At 39.5% G+C, this 19,328-nt stretch overlaps 1 protein-coding gene across 11 annotated transcripts in view; it reads left to right on the top strand.

Moving 5' to 3' along the window:
* GRIP1 (glutamate receptor interacting protein 1) overlaps window positions 1-19,328 on the top strand; it is a 307,239-nt gene that overhangs the window by 243,833 nt on the left and 44,078 nt on the right. For all 11 annotated transcript variants that reach the window (XM_048933931.1, XM_048933926.1, XM_048933924.1 and 8 more), the window contains exon 8: window positions 18,007-18,154. In XM_048933931.1, coding sequence (XP_048789888.1) covers window positions 18,007-18,154 — 148 coding nt within the window. The remainder of the gene's footprint in view (window positions 1-18,006; window positions 18,155-19,328) is intronic.

Genomic DNA, 19,328 nt, shown 5'->3' with positions numbered 1-19,328 from the left:
GGTCTCTCTTGGAGGCCAACACACAATTCATGTTCATGTTGTGGAAAGTAAGCACATATTTAGGTTTACACGCTATGGCACGTTATTCTCCTATCTTACTGTGCACTTTCCTTGTTTATCAAATACACAATTTGTGCTCTCTAGTGTCAGTGCCCAGATGCCTGCATTTGGGCCATTAGTATGAGCTGCCAATCTGAAATGAACACATGCATACAATAAGAAGGTTCTCTCTCAGCTGTGGTAGCTTTTAAGGGTTTCATCTACAGAAAGATATGTATGTTGGAATGTGACTTATCCCTGGCACCAAAAGAGGTTTTCTTTGGAGAAATCTGAGATTTGTGATTTTTTTTCTGCTGTTGTGTTTTCTGACTTAAAAAAATGCTTTTTCACAGCAGTAAGTGGGTTATCCCCTTAAACCCTTCATCTCATGCTGTTACAAATACAATACATACTAACTTCCCTGAGTTTCATCTTTGCCTATAAGCAAACTGATATGTACCAGTCAGGCATCAGTTCCTGCTTGCTTAACATGCTTTCATCTACTCTGTTTACGTGGTTTAAAAGAAAAATATTACCATTTTTAAGACCTCTTGAGATAAATGGATATTGTGGAAACCTAAGATAAATAATTACTATGGTTTAAACAAAAAAAGCCATCATTTTAGTCTTGCAACTTCAAGTCTCAGTTCTTTATTTTCCAGTGCTTAGTGTGATCAGGAGATTCTGCCATTCACTTGCAGATAGTAAAACATGAAAATTGGCCAATTCAGATTAAATGTTTTTTTCAAACTTTACAGAAATTGTGACAGAATGAGAATTTGCACCTTCAAAGCAGCACTGAGTACTGACTTCTTGCCTTTCTTACAGTTCACTCTTTACTCATTACTTAACTCCCATTTGTCTCATTCATTCCTCACTTCCTCTAAACTTAAACTGTTTGTCTTATGGGTCAGATATTTTTTTCACCAGGACTGCTACGTAGTGAAAGGTATGGAATGAGCCCTTGCAAGAATATACACATGTACATTTATGTAGTGGACTGTATTGCTGTATTGCATAAGAAGCTGTCAGTTTGTTGTTTCCTATTATGTGTGTGAGCTTACATCCTTAAGAGCACTGACATATTTTTATTTACCATTTCTCTGTGGGGAAGGAGTCAAGAAGGAAAAATTCTATGTGGTGTTATATCTGCATCCTAATAGATTCTCAAATGAATGAGGCCCTTTTAAGTCCCAGTCTGCTCCCTATTAGCTGGGACCAGCTGTCCAGCACAATGCATACATGCTTTCTGCAGATCAGGAAGAAAAGACTTGACAGACCTAGACCAGCATGTTTAGAAGTTGGTTGCTGGCAGCAAAGAAGCATGAAGGTTCAGGATCCCTCTTTGCTGTCCATTTCATGCAAATGTGACAGTTTTTTGTCTTTTCTGTTCTTATCCTTGTTCTTAGTTGTTTACTGTCTTTTTTTTTCCCAACAGCTGCTTGAATTTCCCTTTCCTTACCAACCAAATATGAGGGTTTTTTTCTAGAAAATCCTAAATCCCACATGCTCTCTTGTTACAGCCCAGTTTTCTCATGTCTTTTGCCAAGTAAGGTCTAAGGAATTTCCTGACACATTTCTCATTCTCACACTGCTGATTTCTCCATAAAATCCTTTTCCAGTTTTCATGCCTATCCCTCTTTAGCATTCTCTGATGTCCTTGTATTTTAGCAGTCCATTCCCAAGTTCCTTGTACTATATCTTCTTTTCAGATTGGTAACCTTCTCATCTTAGTTTCTTTCCCAAGTTCCTCTCCTTCTTGCCCAAGAAGGACAAGTCTCTCCTTCTGCTGGCTTTCCTCTTGATTCTCAGTGCCAGATCTGTCAGGGTATGAAAACACACGGGGAACATTAATTTTCCATATGAAGCCCACAGAATTTTCTGTGTGGAATGGCAAAATACAGTTTTCCCTAACGATGCTCTCAGACACAGCCAACCTGTTTCAGCTGAAATAACTTAGGGAAGAAGAAAATGCAGCCTAAGACAGGCAACCATCATAAGAAGAAAATGGTATCAGACATTTAATCCATGGCTGGATTGTAAGCTGTAAGCAATTAAAACCGAGGTGAATTAATGAGAACAGTCAGGCAGTGTTAAGAAGAGCTGTAATTCCCAACTATATTTGTCCTATTATCTTTTTTTTTTTTTTTTTTTTTTTACATTCTTTTCTGTGAGTGCTTATGATTTGTTGTTGCAATTTGATAGCCGTGTTCCTACTAGGCGATTAAAGAAATAAAGGGAGAGTCATGTTTTATAAGTATTTATAAATCCTACAGATTTTTCTTTCCTTACAAACTTCTTGATCATCGTTAAAGACAAATAAATGGAGTTTAGTAGAACTATATAAGTTATGACTGACTGTAACAGCTCCAATTAACATTTCTCTCTAGTGCTTTTGAAGCTATGGACTCATTAAAAGCAGCTTAATAAACATTGCTCTGTACAGGAGAGAAAACTTGAAAGGTAAAATGAGATGTCTCTATAACTGAAAACTGAAAATACAATTTAATTGTTGTGAATAGCTAGGAGAAGGGCTAGGGGGGCATTCTCTTCCAAGCTCCACTTGTATGAAATTGTTCTGCATTTTCTTGCTGGAATACTGACAATGGACAAATTTGTCTTCAAAGACTTGTCAAGAAGGTGAATCCTATGCTTGTATATTGTTAGTACTGTTAGAACAAAGTACAACTCAGAAAATCAGTTTGAGATACGTAATGTATTTCATGACAGACATTGATTAAAGTAGAGCCTTCTGAATCTGTCGTGCCATTTCCCCACAGAGCGTGTGGTCTGAATCTCTAGATGTTAATTCAGGAGTACAGACACCCAAAAGGAATCCCCCTCTGCATATAAACGAAAATGCTATTCTGCTTCTTTTAGTAAGCATTTAAAAACAAGCAATAGGAAAACAAGCTGACTTCTCCACCATCCTGCAAGTGGAGCCAGTAAACCTCGTATGTGTTTTTCTTGCTGGTTTGTTGCAAATAAAGCTTTTTATTGTACATTTACTTAATGATGAGAAAAGGATTGATCAAATCTTTCCACACTGCATGAGGGCTACACAGATGTGCCATGAAATGTTGTGTGAAAAAATTACCATCTCTGCTACAGGCTCATACCTCTGGTCAGAAGGAAGCTAAGAGATCTTTCATTAAGTTGGCTTTTCTGTTACTTAGTATGCTGGTCAACAGCAGTCTAACCAGAATAATGACGTAACCTGATTCATACTGCTGTTAAAAAAAAGAACTGAGCAAGTAGCTGAAGTACTTAAATTCAGAGGGCAGGTGTGAAAGTTTTACAAAGAGGATGATAATTAAGCTTCCTGGAGATTAAAGGATCTTCTGGATGTACTATGCAATTCAATGCAAGAGTAACTCGGTAATCAGAAAAAAATCCAATTAAAAAATTCAACCTTAGGTTTGGCTTAGTGGCATTGCAGTCATCCAAGAGACTGAGGAATAAAGGACAGATTCTGTTTTCTGTATGTTAGAGGAAACTTGGGCTGTAACCCTAGAAGCTGGGTCTAAAAAAGCCCATCTGTTAGGAAACAGCTGCAGAAGCAAAGGCACCAATCTTGTCTGTATTTCAGGGAGAGAAAAACACTGTGTGTCTCCCAAGACTTTCCGTGAGGGAGGTGTTTAAATAATCCAGAAATAAATTAGTCCATCCTCTGGATGTTTTGTCATCAACATGATGGATCCAGACAGTGCTGATGGGTTAGGTCAAGGGAACAAAGCTTGGGAATCACTTCATTCATTTCCTGGATCACCTTTGGATGCAGTAGGGCAGATTTTCATCCCTCTTCGCTAAGGTTCATGGTTTATTCTTTATTTTACAGGACACTTACACTAAAAAAGGATGGATCTTAAAATATGAATATTCTTAGGTATTTTGCCTAAATATGAATGTCTTAATTAATGGCATTCTGGTGCAAAACTAGTATGAACGAGATCTGAAGCAGATCCTTTGAGGCTGCACCATCAAGTATTCATCATGTGGGAGATGTGTGCTGCTCAGAAAAGATAGTAGTGAGACTTGTGAGCTGGAAATGTAGGTAGAGAGAAAAATCAATGTCTGAGCTGAATGGCTTATCTTGAAATCAGCAAAGATACTCAAAGATAATTGCACCAGTGGCATTTCTTACAAAGTGATTTTGTTGCACTGGATTAGACTTCCAAGACTGTTACTCCACTGTATGATGAGTGAAATGTTACACTCTGTGTATTTGCTATTCAAATCACATTCCCCTACAGTAATTCTAAAAACCCATAATAACCTCGTTTTGCATCTTTTTTTAAATACATGTTTACCATGCTTAGTTCATTTAAAGAGATCATTTCACAGCCTGTGAACTCAATATTTAGTAGTTTGAGGAAGCAGTGCTAATAAAATATACTCCATATGTTAGCCTGTGTTCAGCCAAAAAAAAAAAAAATTGGATTTTTCTTTTTTAATGGATTTGTTAGTGACTAGTGATGTTTGAGCTTCTGTGAGTGTCATGCTTTCATTTGTAGGGAAACTGGACAGAACATTCTGACAGCTGTTATTGACTGATCATGTTGCTATTACAGTGTAGATGCTGGAGGACTCTAATGAAACAGTACTTCTGTGAACACGCATTCCAAATAAACCAAAGGCAAGCACCTGACCTGTTTGCTTCTTAGGGCAGGAGGAGTTGGAAGTGATTTTAGAGAGAGTATTTATCTAAACCATTTGCACCGGTTCCATCTTTAGTAGCAGATCTGACACGATCAGGAAAGTCATGGCTCACTGCAGCCAAAAAAGGTGCTGAGCCCTCCTGAGGAGAGCAGTGAAGGATAAGACAGCTTCCCAGGGCTGCAGGTAAAGCTGTGGCAAGTGGAGGCTGCGTCTTCCCTCTTCTGTGCCTCCAGACATTTCTTCCCTGACAAAGTTGTATTTTGACATCCTGAAACCCCACCAGTATAGAAATAGTCTTTCTTGTAAATGAGTCAAGTCAGGTGCTGACCCAGATCCTCAGGTTACCTGCATGAAACTGGAGGCAGAGTAGGGCTTTGCTAATAGACACAAGTGACTGTAGGGCATCAGAGGCAATAAGTCTCTGAGGATAAAAAAGACAGACAGTGGAGGAACAAAGATAGGGAAGACAATGAGGAAGAAAGAGCTTTCGGGGGTGTGTTTTCCTTTTGCATTACACACAAGCACAAATAACCCATATTGCCTCTGAATTGCAGTGTTCATTTCACTTATTATTATTTTTTTTCCAAGCATATAATTTGAAAGTTTTATGCATAAAAGGATGGCATATGTTCACCTTGAGGAAGAACTTTGGGACTTACTTTGTGTGGCTTAGAAAATTCCTCCACACTTTCTTCAAAAACTCCTAGATGGGTTTTTCTTTCTCCTTTAATTTTGTATCCAAAAGCTATTGCTGATTCAGTTTATCCTGCTCGAGTTCTTAATTGAAATCTGAAGCAGCTTAGAAGGAAAAAAAAAAAAAGAAAGAAAAAGAAGCAGAGCTGCAAACACACTGAACCTTTGGTTTCTCCACTGTCATTAATATGGTTCTGGCACGATATTCCCAAGAGTTGCAAAGAAAATCTAAACTAAATTATCCCTGCAATTTCTCCTGCCATGTTTTGTCTCAGGGAGTCCACCAGCAGCTTAAAAACTTGCTGTTCTTAATCACTGTTAACATACTCATTTGAAAAAGAAAAAGAAAATATCTTAATTCAGGTATTTAATGTCCTTAAATGCATTTTATTTTGATTGTTAAATGCAGTCTGCCAGCTGATTCGCTCCACTGAATTGACCAGCTTTTGCATGCACATGAAGCTGGATCTAATCCCCAGCTACAGCAGTGCTGCAGAGTGCTGCCCTGAGGCGCTCAAGATGAGAGCAATACTGATCCATAGGTGAGCCGTCTGCTGCCTTCCACAAGGTTAACTGAGGCCTGGTCCAAGCCCATTTGGCTCAGTAGAAAGCCTCTCGGTGACTTGAGCTTGGAGTTAAAATAGAGCCCAGAAGAGAAAAATCTACCTCTTGTCCTACATTTGAAGAGCTTTGCCATTAGGGAAATAAACAGCAGAGCTGTGCTTCTTTGCCCTCCCCCTAGTTTTCCTGAAATAGAGACCCAGCTGATACCATCAAAAATGCCTCCTGACAGCATAAGGCTTCTACTTGCAGCACAGTTTGCACCTCTGAATCTATTTTTGATTTCACTACCAGCATGAGAGTATCCGCTCTAGGAATTCTATAGTGAATTCAGCTCTGAAGTGTAGACAAGGCCTGTATTATAAGGAGCTAACTCTAGGCACATTGTTTAATAACAGTGCTGCTTGCACTGTTTAATTGCACCCGAGTACTGCTAAGTCCTCTCGTGGCAGGGAGAGGGAGGTGATTGTCCCCCTCTGCTCAGCTCTTGTGAGGCCCCATCTGCAGTACTGCATCCAGGCCTGGGGCCCCCAGTGCAGGAAGGATGTGGAGCTCTTGGAGTGGGTCCAGAGGAGGGCACTAAGATGATCAGAGGGCTGGAGAACCTCTCCTATGAGGAAAGGTTGAGGGAACTGGGCCTGTTTACCCTGGAAAAGAGAAGGCTCTAGGGAGACCTCGTTATGACCTTCCAGTACTTGAAGAGAGCATAAAACAGGAGAGGGAATGGCTGTTAATGAGGGTGGATAGTGATAGGACAAGGGGGAATGGTTTTAAACTGAGATGGAGGAGGTTTCGGTTAGATATTTTCACACAGGGTGGTGATGCACTGGAACGGGTTGCCCAAGGAGGTTGTGGATGCTCCATCTCTGGAGGCATTCAAGGCCAGGTTGGATGTGGCTCTGGGCAGCCTGGTCTGCTGGTTGGCGACCCTGCGCATAGGAGGAGGGGTTGAAACTCGATGATCATTGTAGTCCTTTTCAACCCAGGTCATTCTATGATTCTACCCATGAAAAGAGAACATGCCAGGCCCATTTTCTCTTTCTGTCTTGACAAAGATCTTTCTCTTCTGATACTTCAACGTTAGTATGGGAACAGAGTGTGCATGCATGCTGTTACTGGTTCTGTGGTAAGATCACAACAAAATGTTCCATCCCACAGGCTACAAGAGGAACACTTGGACTAACAACCACCATGCATTTATTTTGATTTGCATTTTGGTTTCTGCATAACAGACCAGATTTCAAGTGTTAACAGTCAGTGTTATAAATCCCAGCAAGGCACTGGTGCTGCCGGTCTGTCTCATTCAATACATTCTGCTATTCTTTAGTTGGACAGGGAATGTGAGAGAAGTATTATCTGCTATGTTTAAAATAGAAAACAATTGCAAAAGAAAAGCAAAAGAGAAAGGACGTGTCCTTTCTGTGCTTCTTTATGAAATCCTTGGCAGGAGGAACTGTTTGCTTGAGACTTCTGAAACCACCTCACAGTTAAACCTCCTGATTTTTAAGAGCTATGAAAACTTCTGCAGTTCATGACAAGATTTTTCTTCTGGTCCCCTTCCAAATTCCCCCAGCTAACTGTCCAGATCTGAATTATTCTTTTTAGCATTTCCAGGCAAAATTGTTTTGCCATTTCTGGGAATGAGCTTAGAGAAAGTTGTTTTGCCTTTGATGAGAGTGTTGGAGAATCTTTTTTTTTGTGAAGATGAGCCTTTTTGAAGCAATGGAATACAGACCTGCACTTTCATAGTGGTAGAGGGAAAGAAAGCCCTTTTTAGAAAAGTCTCTTCTTCTGTATATCCCAGTAAACATCCATCTTCTCTATATTTGGATGTCTTTGGAGGAGTGTAGCTCAATGTGCTCAGGAGAGGCAGCATTTTGTGAAGACTTTCTTAATAGATTTTGCACATGCTGGGGTATGGTTTTCCTTGCCTTTGCAAAGTTTCTTTCAGCTCAGCTCTTCAGGGATGGGAAAGAGTTAAAGATGCCCATGCAACCTTACTCAGACTTTGTGGAGCATATGCATTATAATACTGTTTTTAGTTGTAATTACTGCATACGTTTTTTCTTCATCAGTCACTCGTGATACTGGGTGATCTGAAAGACAAACAGCTGAGAAATGGTCTGAAGAACAGCTTGTATCATTCTGTTACTGGTGCCTGAAGTAGGTCAGGTGAAGCACTTTTTAAATGCCAGATTCTCTCCAATGACTACAGAGGGCGTTTACCCCTTAGGTCTGTTCTACAGATGCTTGCGTTTTGGTGCAGTGAATCCCAGTGCGGATGTCTCAGATTGGTCTCTCCAGACTAAAGATGCTTTTGACCTTCAACTATCTGATCTTCATTTGTTTATCTATACAGTGGGGAAAACACTGTGTTTATGGATTGAAGGGTGGTTATGAGATAAAATCATGAGTAAACTTGTGTTGTAATGCTGTACCATCCAATAGTTTCCCCTTCCCGTACTGCTCAGGTAAGGATGAGAAGAGTATTCTGTAAGTAAGGCATTAAAAAAAAAAGAAGTGTTGCTACTAGTGAAAAAGGCACTTCTACATTAGGCTCTCAAAGAGAGAAAATTATGTGAGTATGTAATTAAAGAAGAGAGGTAAAAGCAAGTTCATCCAGGTAATATTCATTCTGGGGTTCATTAAATTTGAAGTGCTCTGTGCCCACATGGTGACTGTAATATTTTCCTTTTAATGTTATACTGTTTGTAAGTAGATGACTTCTTTTTTCTTTTTTTAATATGCGCTCCTTTCTATAATAATTTATGTGTTTTACTTATTTTAATCAGCTCCTAAATTGTTTGTGTCAGTTTGGGATTTTTTTATTATTATTTTTTTAACCATTTGCATAAGCACAGTCTTTCTGATAGGGTCAGCTCAGCAGTGTTGAGCAGAATAACCTTCCTTTGAGCACTGCAGCCTCTCATTTCTTGAGGGCTTTACAACTGAGGCAAATGAGGTGGATTTTCACTGGTCAAAAAAAAAAAGAGAGGAGAGGGGAGGGGAGGGGAGGGGAGGGGAGAAAAAGCCTTGCCAAAGGTGGTCCTGCAGCAGGCAGGGAGCCTACCAGCAGAGGAGGCACAGGAAGGAATACGTGTCTCACTGCTGGGATTCTGGCAGTTATCAGGTGCTTGGGTATCTGGAAGTCATTGCTTGGCTGGGATTTTGAGAGATATGGGGAATTGGTTTTGTTTGGTTTGGATTTTTTCTGCTAGAAATATATGCTGCAGAGAACAGGAAATACTCAGACATCCTTCTTTTACTTGAAATATATGCATACTCCCTGTAGTTCTGTTTCTATATAACTCATAACAAGTGCTGGGGAGGGAAAAATTGGAAATAAGCAGATAGCATGTAAGCAATCCTGGATTATTTTTGCAATTTGGGATCAAAGACCTTATATTCAGAACCAGAACTATGGCCTCTGTTTTGGGTTTGAAGGTGAATTACCTAAATTTTTCTGTTTTTTTTTTTTGTTTTTTTTTTTTAACTATTCTGCTGAATTGCTCTTGGATAATACTAAAGTAGAAAGAGAGCAATTAATAAAACTGTTTTCTGTCTCATTCTGCCAAATTTTCATTTCATGAGTGGTTGGCATCAAATGACAAAATACTCTGTGCCCTTTCTGGCAAACCCAGACTGTTGCAGAACTCTCACTGTGCTCCTTGGTGAGTTGATATCAAGGTCAGATCTCAGCTCCATCCTTCTGCATGGCAGCATTTTATACAGTGGTTGTGCCAATGCAGCAATTATTTATAGAGCTGTGCTAAAGTACAGACTATTGAAAACAAATAAAAGTTTGTGGGAAAATTGTAAGCACCATCAAATGGTGCTTACTTGTAGCACCAGAAATTCTTCTCTCTTTGGGAGAACAGTGTAGAATATCACTTTAGGTGTTTTCATTTTGTTTATTGGTGTGGGTTTTTTGTTGTTTTTGTCTACTCACTGAACTGACCTTGCAGATCTTTAGACAAGTCTGAAACCTCCTGCCTATTGAACCAAGCAGTTTAATTGTAGCAGAAGTATACCCAAAGCCAGTTCTGCAAGTCAGAGAACAGTGCTTATTAGATGTGTAGATGTGGCTAGCAAGTGCAAAGCAGCGATGAGTGTATAAGGCAGTGTGGCTCAGAACAGAAGATCTTGAGCAAAGTCTTGTCGTGCACCTTGAGTGCACCACGCAGCCCAGCTGTATGGCAGCACATGGCTCAACTACCTGCTGAGAACCAGAAAGTGTTGTCACAGTCCTGCCCCTTGCTCATGTGGGCAGGGATCTGGGGCCTGCCAGGGAGCTCACTACTACAGCATTGCATTGCATGATGTTGGCATGTCCTTGTTTGCCTTATCTGCTTTATGTGCACATAAGTTCTTTTATCAAGATGCCCAAATTCTCCAGGGCACACCTTTGCTCAGAAGCTTCTAGGGTTATCTGCTACATCATTACCACATTACATCCCTGAGCAGATAGGAATTCTGTCAGCTCAGCATAAAGTTTGGATGTCTGTAGCATTTGTTGCCATCTGTCAAGTGCTGACAGTGAACGTCCTTCTGCTCTGCAGGCCTTTGAAGAGAATCCAGCTCCTCTCTAATTTTTACTAATTCTTACTGATAGATGCAAACTTAGGGTCATTATGGCAAATAGACTTAATTTGTGGGTACTGCAACAGTTCACAGTAGTGTCTTACAAGGTTTCATGGGTAGCATGTGTAAAGTTTGACATGACAGCTGTATCTTAGTTTGCAGACAGAGATGCAAGCTATGTTTTCTTTATTTGTTCTACTTGTTATGGTTAGTCAGGTACAGAATTGTACAAAAACTGGAGTGTTTTGAAAAAAATCAGAAGTCTTTATTTTAGTTTCCTGCCTTACCTGCAAGAAAAACTAAGCATAAGAAGCTCTTCTGTACATGCATATGTATGCATCTGTGCATCTATGTATTGTGCAATGGGAAAAATGGTGTATTGCAGGATCTCTGAGGAAGAGTTAGCATATTATTTGCACTGTTCTGGGGTCTGTCCTATCCTGGGAGATAAGTTTTAAAAGTTACTGTTCTGGAGTTCCATTCCTGGAATGAAATGCAGGCAGAATTCTGCAGACATTTCATAGTCATGCTGTTTTGAGGCAGTTTTCAGGAGCCATCTTTCCGTAGAAATTAGATGTCTAAGGCCCAAGTTGCCAAACAAGCTGTCAGATTGTGTTTATATACTCCTGAGCTCTGAATACTTGTGCTGCCACCAGATGATGGAGATTTGAGTTTTCAGTAGCTCTTTTCAGTGCCACCTGAATTTATTATGAAGTAGTCATTTTTCAGGTAACAAAGATAAGAAATGGCAGAGCCCAGACTTGGTTGGAACTCAGGCTAACCTCAAAGAGGTAAATCCAGGATCATCTGCACAGGCTCTATCAGCCATCTCCCCTCACTGGATTAAGTTCAGTAGTAGGTAAATCAGGTTTTAGATTAACAGTGCAAGGAAAAAAAAAGATGGAGATAAATGAGGAGAATGGGATTCAATGCAACTTTTGAGTGGAGGAGAGATTTAGTTAAAAGTGAAAGATGTCTGAGCCTGAGACAGTGTTAGGAGAAGAAAGAGTGCCTCAAGTCTCGAGGAAAGTCTTTTAAGCAAGAAGTGTTTAGGCAGGCCTTGGAGTCTGAACATGAGTGAAAACCTGAGGAGAAAAGTGCACACATGGATTGTGAGTACATCCCCACCCACACTGTTTTGAGTACTTTGAGAGGTGGTTCCTCGCTGGTTGGTAGGCAGCTCTGAGCTGAGAAAGCTGATGGGGTTAAGGTTGCAAAGTATGAAATTAGGTAGAGGCAGCACCTAAGCTTTTGATCTGCAGAGCATGAGTGCATTAGTGGCAGATAAATGAGCTGCAGGAATTAGGCAAAAAGAGGAAAACGAAAAAATTGGGCCAGTCAGTTAACAAGAATATGAAATTACTTGTGTATTGGAGAGGAGATAGACAATGCATTCATTTAAAGACTGTCATGTCTTCATTTTCCATTTGGAGGTTGAGAGGTCCCTCTGATTTCATTGTCACTCATTCTGCTAGCATCCTCTTGAAATTATTCCTGTTTCTTACTTTTATAAGTTGATTATTCTAAAAGTGAGTGTGTAAAATGCCATCGGAAGCTTTTTTCTTTTTTTTAACAGCAGTTTCATCTTTCTCTGTGAATTCTATGAGCTTTTGTCCAATTAGTAGCCCAGCACTTCCAGTGCCATGCTGTTATTGGCAATAAAGAAAGACGTTACTATTTTTTTTTAATTATTTTATTACTGTTCTTGTCCCTCTAACCCTCTAATTCCAGCTGAGCCAGATAAAATAAGAGCAACTATTGCTCACTCTGTGGCCTGAAACATGCAGGTACTCCATGGGCAATGGAAGAGTAGGAGCCACATATGTTATAGCATACTGTAAAGTAAGTCAGGCCTTGGAGACTGCCACTGACCCTTTGAACAAGAACATTATTTAATTTTTAAACAGTTGTTTTATTATTAAAGAAACTACCACTCTCTACTACTCTCGCTCCCTGAATATTGCTGGCAATGTATAATGCGGGCTTATTCTCTTCCAAAACATATTTTAGGGTAGAGTCTCACGTGTCATTAAGCTTATTAATATTTTCTGTATTCCAGCCGCCCAGGGAGAATTACAAACACTGTCAATGACTTTGAGCTTTTCAGCCATCATTATCAGAGCTTGCTAACTGGCACTGATTCCAGTTCTCCCATAAGATCTGAGATGAAAAAAGGTTACTCCCCTAAATGAAGCATGAACAAAGCCAGGCTGCAAATATTATGCAATATTCGTACAACAGAATTCTGAAGCCAGGACTGCGCTTCAACACTGTGTGTGTGTGCTTCAGTACTGTGGGTGGTTTACTTATGATATTATGATATTGCTCTGAATGAACGATAATTGGCCTACTCAGCTGTAGGGCACCTTGAAAGTTCCTGCTGTGCCTCTCAGACACTGCAGAAGTTTTCTTCTTACCTGTCTTCCTCACTGCTGCTTCCCCTTTTGTAACCACTGACCTGTGATCCTGCTCTCTGTTACCATTTTAAAAAATATGTAATCAATATTCCTGCAAAATTTGTATTGGTATTACGAATTTGTTGTGATTAAATTGTCTTTAAAGTACAAGGAAAGTGGATGACACCAATAAGCAGTCTCCCACCTCCGAAATGTTAGTATTTAAATAAACATGTGTGCAAGGGAGACTTAGGTAATCATCTAGCTAGTGTTAAACATGAGCAAATGAAAATGCCCCAATGAAGGAAATTAAAAATGATAGCAAGATAGCCTAAGGCATATTTTAGCACGTGACTGGTCTGGTGTTGCTTGGTACAGTACACAAGCAATGAAGAACAGTACCAAAATTGGCTTTTTTAAAATCTCTTCCTATGACCAACTGGACAATAAAATGGACAATGAAAAGGTATTTGTGGAGAGAAATATGGAGGGAAGATAGAGGTGGAGAAAAGCTTTCCCACTCTCAGCAAGTCTTTCTCTTGTGCTCCACAAAGAACTAGACATTTCTGAGCTTGGTGCGTTTGGTTCCTGTATTGCTTGAGGCCATGGAAAAGGCAGACAGTTGGAGAAGGTCAACCACCTCCCACTGGGAAAGCATGAGAAAGGAACCAGAGGGGTCACAGTATGACAGACTACTGTGAGTGTTGCTGTCACAGACAGGATATGATGGATAGGATATGATGGTGCCACTGGACTGTCAGGAGTTTGGGCAGCTTTAAATCTTACAGAGAGGACGTTTTAATGGACACAAAAAATGCTCTTTCTGAGCTGATGTTCATTTTTAAAAAGTAGTCCTTAAGAATACAAAAAGCAAACCACATTAAAGATGACAAGTTTCATGAAGTACTTAGGATGCTCTTTGACAGTAATGAGTAGTTTGTAGGTTAATGAAGGAGAGTGGATGTGAACGCATGTAGCATCCCTGAATGCTTTTTGCACTGCTTCATCCTCAGTTAACAAGTGCTGTAAAGGGCTTTGCAAAATAGTCTCAGTGGAAAGTGTTGCTGCTGTAGCCACAGGTCTTAGAAACAAAACTCATCCAGCGTGTTAGAAATTCTGCCTGCTTACCCAGGCTTAAATCTGTACAACAAGACGTGGACTTTAAGTGCCCTGCAAAAAATGTATTGAGTTTGATTTTCACATTTCAGCTCTGTAGCTTTCCAAAGGAATGGCAAATACTTCAGCCCTTCCTGATGTAAACCTATGGTATGTCTGACACCTGAAAAATTGAGCCATATCTGGAAAAAATGCTCCATTTGCTTTCTGTGGGTTGCAAAAGTTCTGTGTGAAGGTAATGAAAAAAGATGTGAGGGATAGGAAAGAACAGTTTTTTGATCAAGACGAATTATTTCAGTGAAATATTGGCTTATCTTGTGACAGAAGTGAGATAAATTTAGATCTCTTAATGCATTACTACAAAAACATGAAAACTTTGCAAGGGAAGGGTTGTAATATTTGAGAAGCTATACATTTATTTACTGATGTGAACTAGTGCAGACTTGCTATATGCACATATATATATATGTGATATGTAAGTATTTATTGCTTTCAGTCAGAGAATCACAACAATAGAGAAGGCTACATGGAACTGCTATACGCAGCTTTAAAGTGAAAGATTATTAGCCCTACATGTCATAGGAAGGAAGCTCAGCAAGAAGGAAATTAGTGTGAGATAGTAAGGCATCCAGTTTTTCTCACTCATGTTATTGCTAGAAGATACAGCAGCATCCAGGCAAGATCAATGGCAGTCTTGTGTGTGTTCAACTGGTTCAGCTAGCTCTTTAAGGTCAGACTGCCTCCTTGTCTGTCTCTTTAAAGCCACTCCAAAAATTGGTATTTTGGAATGACTTCTGAAAAAAGTAAGAAGGCATAAGAAACCTTTCAGTTAGAGAAACACGTAACACAGACAGTAGCAACAGGACTCAGTGTTCCTACAAGAACACGCTCTCTGTACATCAGTACTTCCCACACTGAAGTACAAGAGGGCTTTGTAGAAGAAAAAAAAAATGAAACAAACAAAAAAAAGCAATAATAGAATAGAGAGTTTGATTTCCTGTGGATTTTATGTCATTTCTGATTGCAAGCTATCCCTGAAGCCTTTTCCTATTTTAGGGCATTTTGTAAGCACTGTTTTCCAAGTAGATTCTCTGTTGCCTCAAACAGACAGCTCTCTCTTCTTGGCCTGCCCCACTGCATGAGTCCTAAAGTGGTTTTCTGTCCTCCAGCATCCCCCAGCTGTTGAACTGGATTTAACAATTAAGCCATGAGGCTATACAAGTGTTAGTAGATGCATACGTTTCTGAGTATATGAACATATATATGTAAAGTGACCAAGCGTGCTTCCTATCCACTGGAAATCAGGCTTTAAAAAAAATTTCTTTTAACCTTCAAAATAATTTGTGATTTTTGTTTGAGGTGAGCAAAGGTTGTCACATTTATTTTATACAAAACTTTTTATATATCATATAGCATATTTATATCCCATAAGAGCCTCCTGCTGCCAGTGATTAAAGGTGGCAAATAAAAAAGATGTCCTGCTTGCTAACAGAAGAAATGTATTAGCATGCAGAAGGCAATGCTGCTACCTATGGGAGGTTTTAATCAAGCCTTGTGTACTGATTGAGACGCAGTGCTCAAAGGTGAGAAAAATTATTAACAAAATCAGAAATCTGGAGCATTTTTCATGCAAACATTCATCAGTATATCTTATGTAATTACATAGCCAATAAATCAACGTAGTCTGTAAGTGCTTCAGTCACGGCGTAAATATCTTAATGACTGAAACACCCTTACACATGAATAATTTATACCTGTATCATTCATTTTTCATAGCTATGCTTTACTTCAACATGATGAACTAATCCCTCTCTGTCAGGGAATGTGTGCTTGATTATTGCTCTCTGATTTCTCTTCCTTGTGTTTATTATCCACAGTTAGACACACTCCACTTCTTCTTTTCTGGTTCCTCTAATGTAGTTATCTTATTTATTCATCCTGTCGTTCTTCGTTTGCCTTCCCAGTGCATTTTAACAGGCACCTGGGAAATAATGGTGGGGCATAAGCTGATGGTGCATTTCTCAAATAATTCTGTAGTGACATCTTGAAAGATTTATTCATTCTTGACAGATTATATTTGAATATATAGCTTCCCTCCCTCTCCTCAAGGCAATTGCTATGGAACAGACCTGTGATGAGCAGTAACAACCTGAGCTTTATCATTTTCTGGATCCATCTGAGTTCAAACTTTTGTCACAGTACTCATGACAAGCATGCTTAGTGACCTCTTCCCATATGTTTGTAAATATGAGCTTGTTTGTAGTTTCATAAAATGCTGAAATATTGAAGAAGAAAAAAACTCTTCCTCAGCACAGGAATTGGGAATTCTTAAATTCTGCTCTGCTGCACATGCTTATTTGGCTCTATGCACCCTACCCAACTTAGGCACTAAACCAAAACATCTAAGCCATCTGTTTGATTGCCATAAGGGTTCCTCCTTTAATTACTGGAAGAAGACAGGTAGCAGCTGAGGGCCATTCACCCAGCTCTAAATCTATTAGTATCTGAAGAACCAGACAGTAGTGCTTCTGGGTGGACTCTCTTTTGGGATCATAATTTAAGGTTTGGTTCAGATTTATAGAGAACCTTATTTTGATGGTATCTGTGGAAGTTCAGCCTTTGTCAGTCCCAGACAAGCTGAAAAGTAAATACCTCAGAATTAATGGGTGCTTTGAAAAACACTGAGTCTCTCTTTCTAGCTCTCAAGTTTCTAACTGGGAAAAAAATGGGGATTGTAAAAATTGTCTGAAGTTGTGGGAGAAAACTCTGTTTTATAATTCTTAACTGATGTTTTATTTGTATTGTATGTTCCATCCAAGCACATTTTTCTCTTCATGTCTGTGTCCAGTTTATCTACATTACTCTCTAGCTGTGAAGAACACCTCACATGACTGTTAAAGATGTCATTTCGTTTCTTGTATCATCATATGTAGCTTGTTAAATTTGTACAACAATATACAGCTTCACAGTCTTACTCTTCTGTGGCAGAATGACATTTTTGGACTACTTTTTTTAGGTTCAAGACTGCATGCAATACCTTGATCCCTAACTTTTCCATGCTCCAGCTACAGCTTTTTTACAGCTTCTGAGAGATGTCACAGGTGTATATTTTCCTTGCATTCTTACAGCAGGCTCCAGTACCCTGTGTATATGAAATCTACTGTTGTGTAGTAGAACGTTTGGTAGCTTTACTCCAGCATGTCTCTACTTGTACATTTTTTTTTATTCTGATCATAAGTATCTTCAGTCTTCTGATATCATTTACTTCTATGATTTGCCTCAGTCTTTTTACATCCTTACAGGACCCCTTCACTTACTGTATGTAACTAAGGTCATTTGTTGATAGATGGGTATCAGCTGGTAAGTACTATCAGGCAGTCTCCAGAATGCGCTTCACCCTTATCACTGAATGCCTTATTTTGATATTTATAAAGCAGCCTGCTGTCTTCTTCCTGTGTTCTGTCTAGCTGTTGTCTCTCTTGAGCATAGTTCTTCAACACAGTCATTAGTCTTGACTGTTGCTGCCTGTTTTTTCTGCTTTCTTTTTTCACTGTTTGGTCATCTACTTATTGGTGACCTGTTGGAAAGTGGTACTTTCACAGATTCACAGAATTCTAGGAAGGGACCTTAGAGATCATCTAGTTCAATGTCCCTTGCCAAAGCAGTCGTCCTAGACCAGGTTGCAAGGGTAGGCATCCAGTTGGGTCTTGAACATCTCCAGAGAAGGCAACTTCACAGTCTTTCTGGGCAACCTGTTCCAGTGCTCCATCACCCTTACTTTATCCCATGACAGTTCTTGATGCCTAAACTGGGGACATTCCAGAATTTTTTTGTGTGTGTCAGATTGTCTGATAAGAGAAATAGAATAAACAGAAATTTTATTTGGAGGGAAAAAAAATATGAAAATGGCGCAAAGACTACATTGGTATTGTACTGAATTTTTGTTGTCTAATTCTAACAGATTCAGTTTCAACAGCGTCTGGACCACTACTTGTTGAAGTTGCCAAAACTCCTGGTGCTGCTCTTGGGGTTGCACTGTCCACTTCGATGTGCTGCAACAAACAGGTCATTGTCATAGACAAAATCAAATCTGCAAGTATTGCAGACAGGTGAGTGTGACATAGAGCTGACATTGCAGATCCATGCATTCTTTTTTTCTTTTTTTTCCTATTTTTGCTTTGATTGGTTTTGTTTTGAAGACACTTGTCCTTATTTTGGTGAATTTAACTGAGCCATATGTTATCAGGGTTGCTAGGTCTTAAAATTAGCACTTTGTCAGATCATTATTCCATACTGCAGAGTTTAAGAGTTTCAGGGCACCATTTACGGTAGCTTGTTCAGAGTTTTCAATTATATAAGCGAGACCAAATGTAATACATGGCTGTTGGTTGCTCTGTACAATACAGAAGTTTAGAGGTCTGTTCTGACTTAAATATAATGCTGCAGCAGAAATTAATATTTTTAAAGAAATAAATACACCACTGGAATTCATAAAGTAAGCTCACAATATGGAACAGCTGTCAAGGGAAATAAATTTTGAGGCTTTGCAACCTTGAAGTGTTCTTTTAGAATATACCATTTATTCTTGTGTTACAGTGAAATCAAACTTCTGTCTGGATTTTCTTATTAACATTTTAGAATACAATTGAGGTATTAGGAAGACTGGTTTCTGTATTTCAAAGTTATTTTGCTGTAATTTTTCAACTTCATTTAAACTCCATTCTACTGTGTTTAGCTCAGATTGTACGTAGAATTGAGGGGGAAAAAATGCAAGTATTTTTTCCCTTGTGATCTAGAACTGTAGCAGAGCTGTGGGTTATTTATCTGTGCGTGTGTGTGTGTGCGTGTGTTTTTACATATACAGTATGTTTCTATATACATACCTCTATCTAAAAATTCCCTAAATATTACGTTTCAGCAAATTCCTCCTGCATGTTCCCAGTCACCCTACCTTGTAACACCTCTTTGACAATGGTGCTTTGGGTAGCACCCACTTGTAGCAGTGAGTCTACAGCTCCTCTGTGGGCTTTTCCCTACAGTAGAAACTTTGAGAGTGACGGCCATTGATCCAGGGGTGTTCTCCAGTTCAATGGTGCAGGATGCTTTAATTTTCTCCCTCTGTTTTTTCCCATTTCGCAGGGGGTAACCAATTAAAGGAGCTGTCCACTTGACTGGTACGTCGGGATGCTGACTGCTGTGTTTGCATTTCTCAACTCATCCAGTAGCCAGTCTCTTGAGTGCAGCGAAATTTAGCAGATAGTCCCCTCCCCACCCAACTCCTTA

This window comes from Lagopus muta, chromosome 1 (genome assembly GCF_023343835.1).
Source record: "Lagopus muta isolate bLagMut1 chromosome 1, bLagMut1 primary, whole genome shotgun sequence".
In the NCBI taxonomy this organism is placed as follows: Eukaryota; Metazoa; Chordata; class Aves; order Galliformes; family Phasianidae; genus Lagopus; species Lagopus muta.
This window is presented reverse-complemented; position numbering and strand designations above follow the sequence as displayed.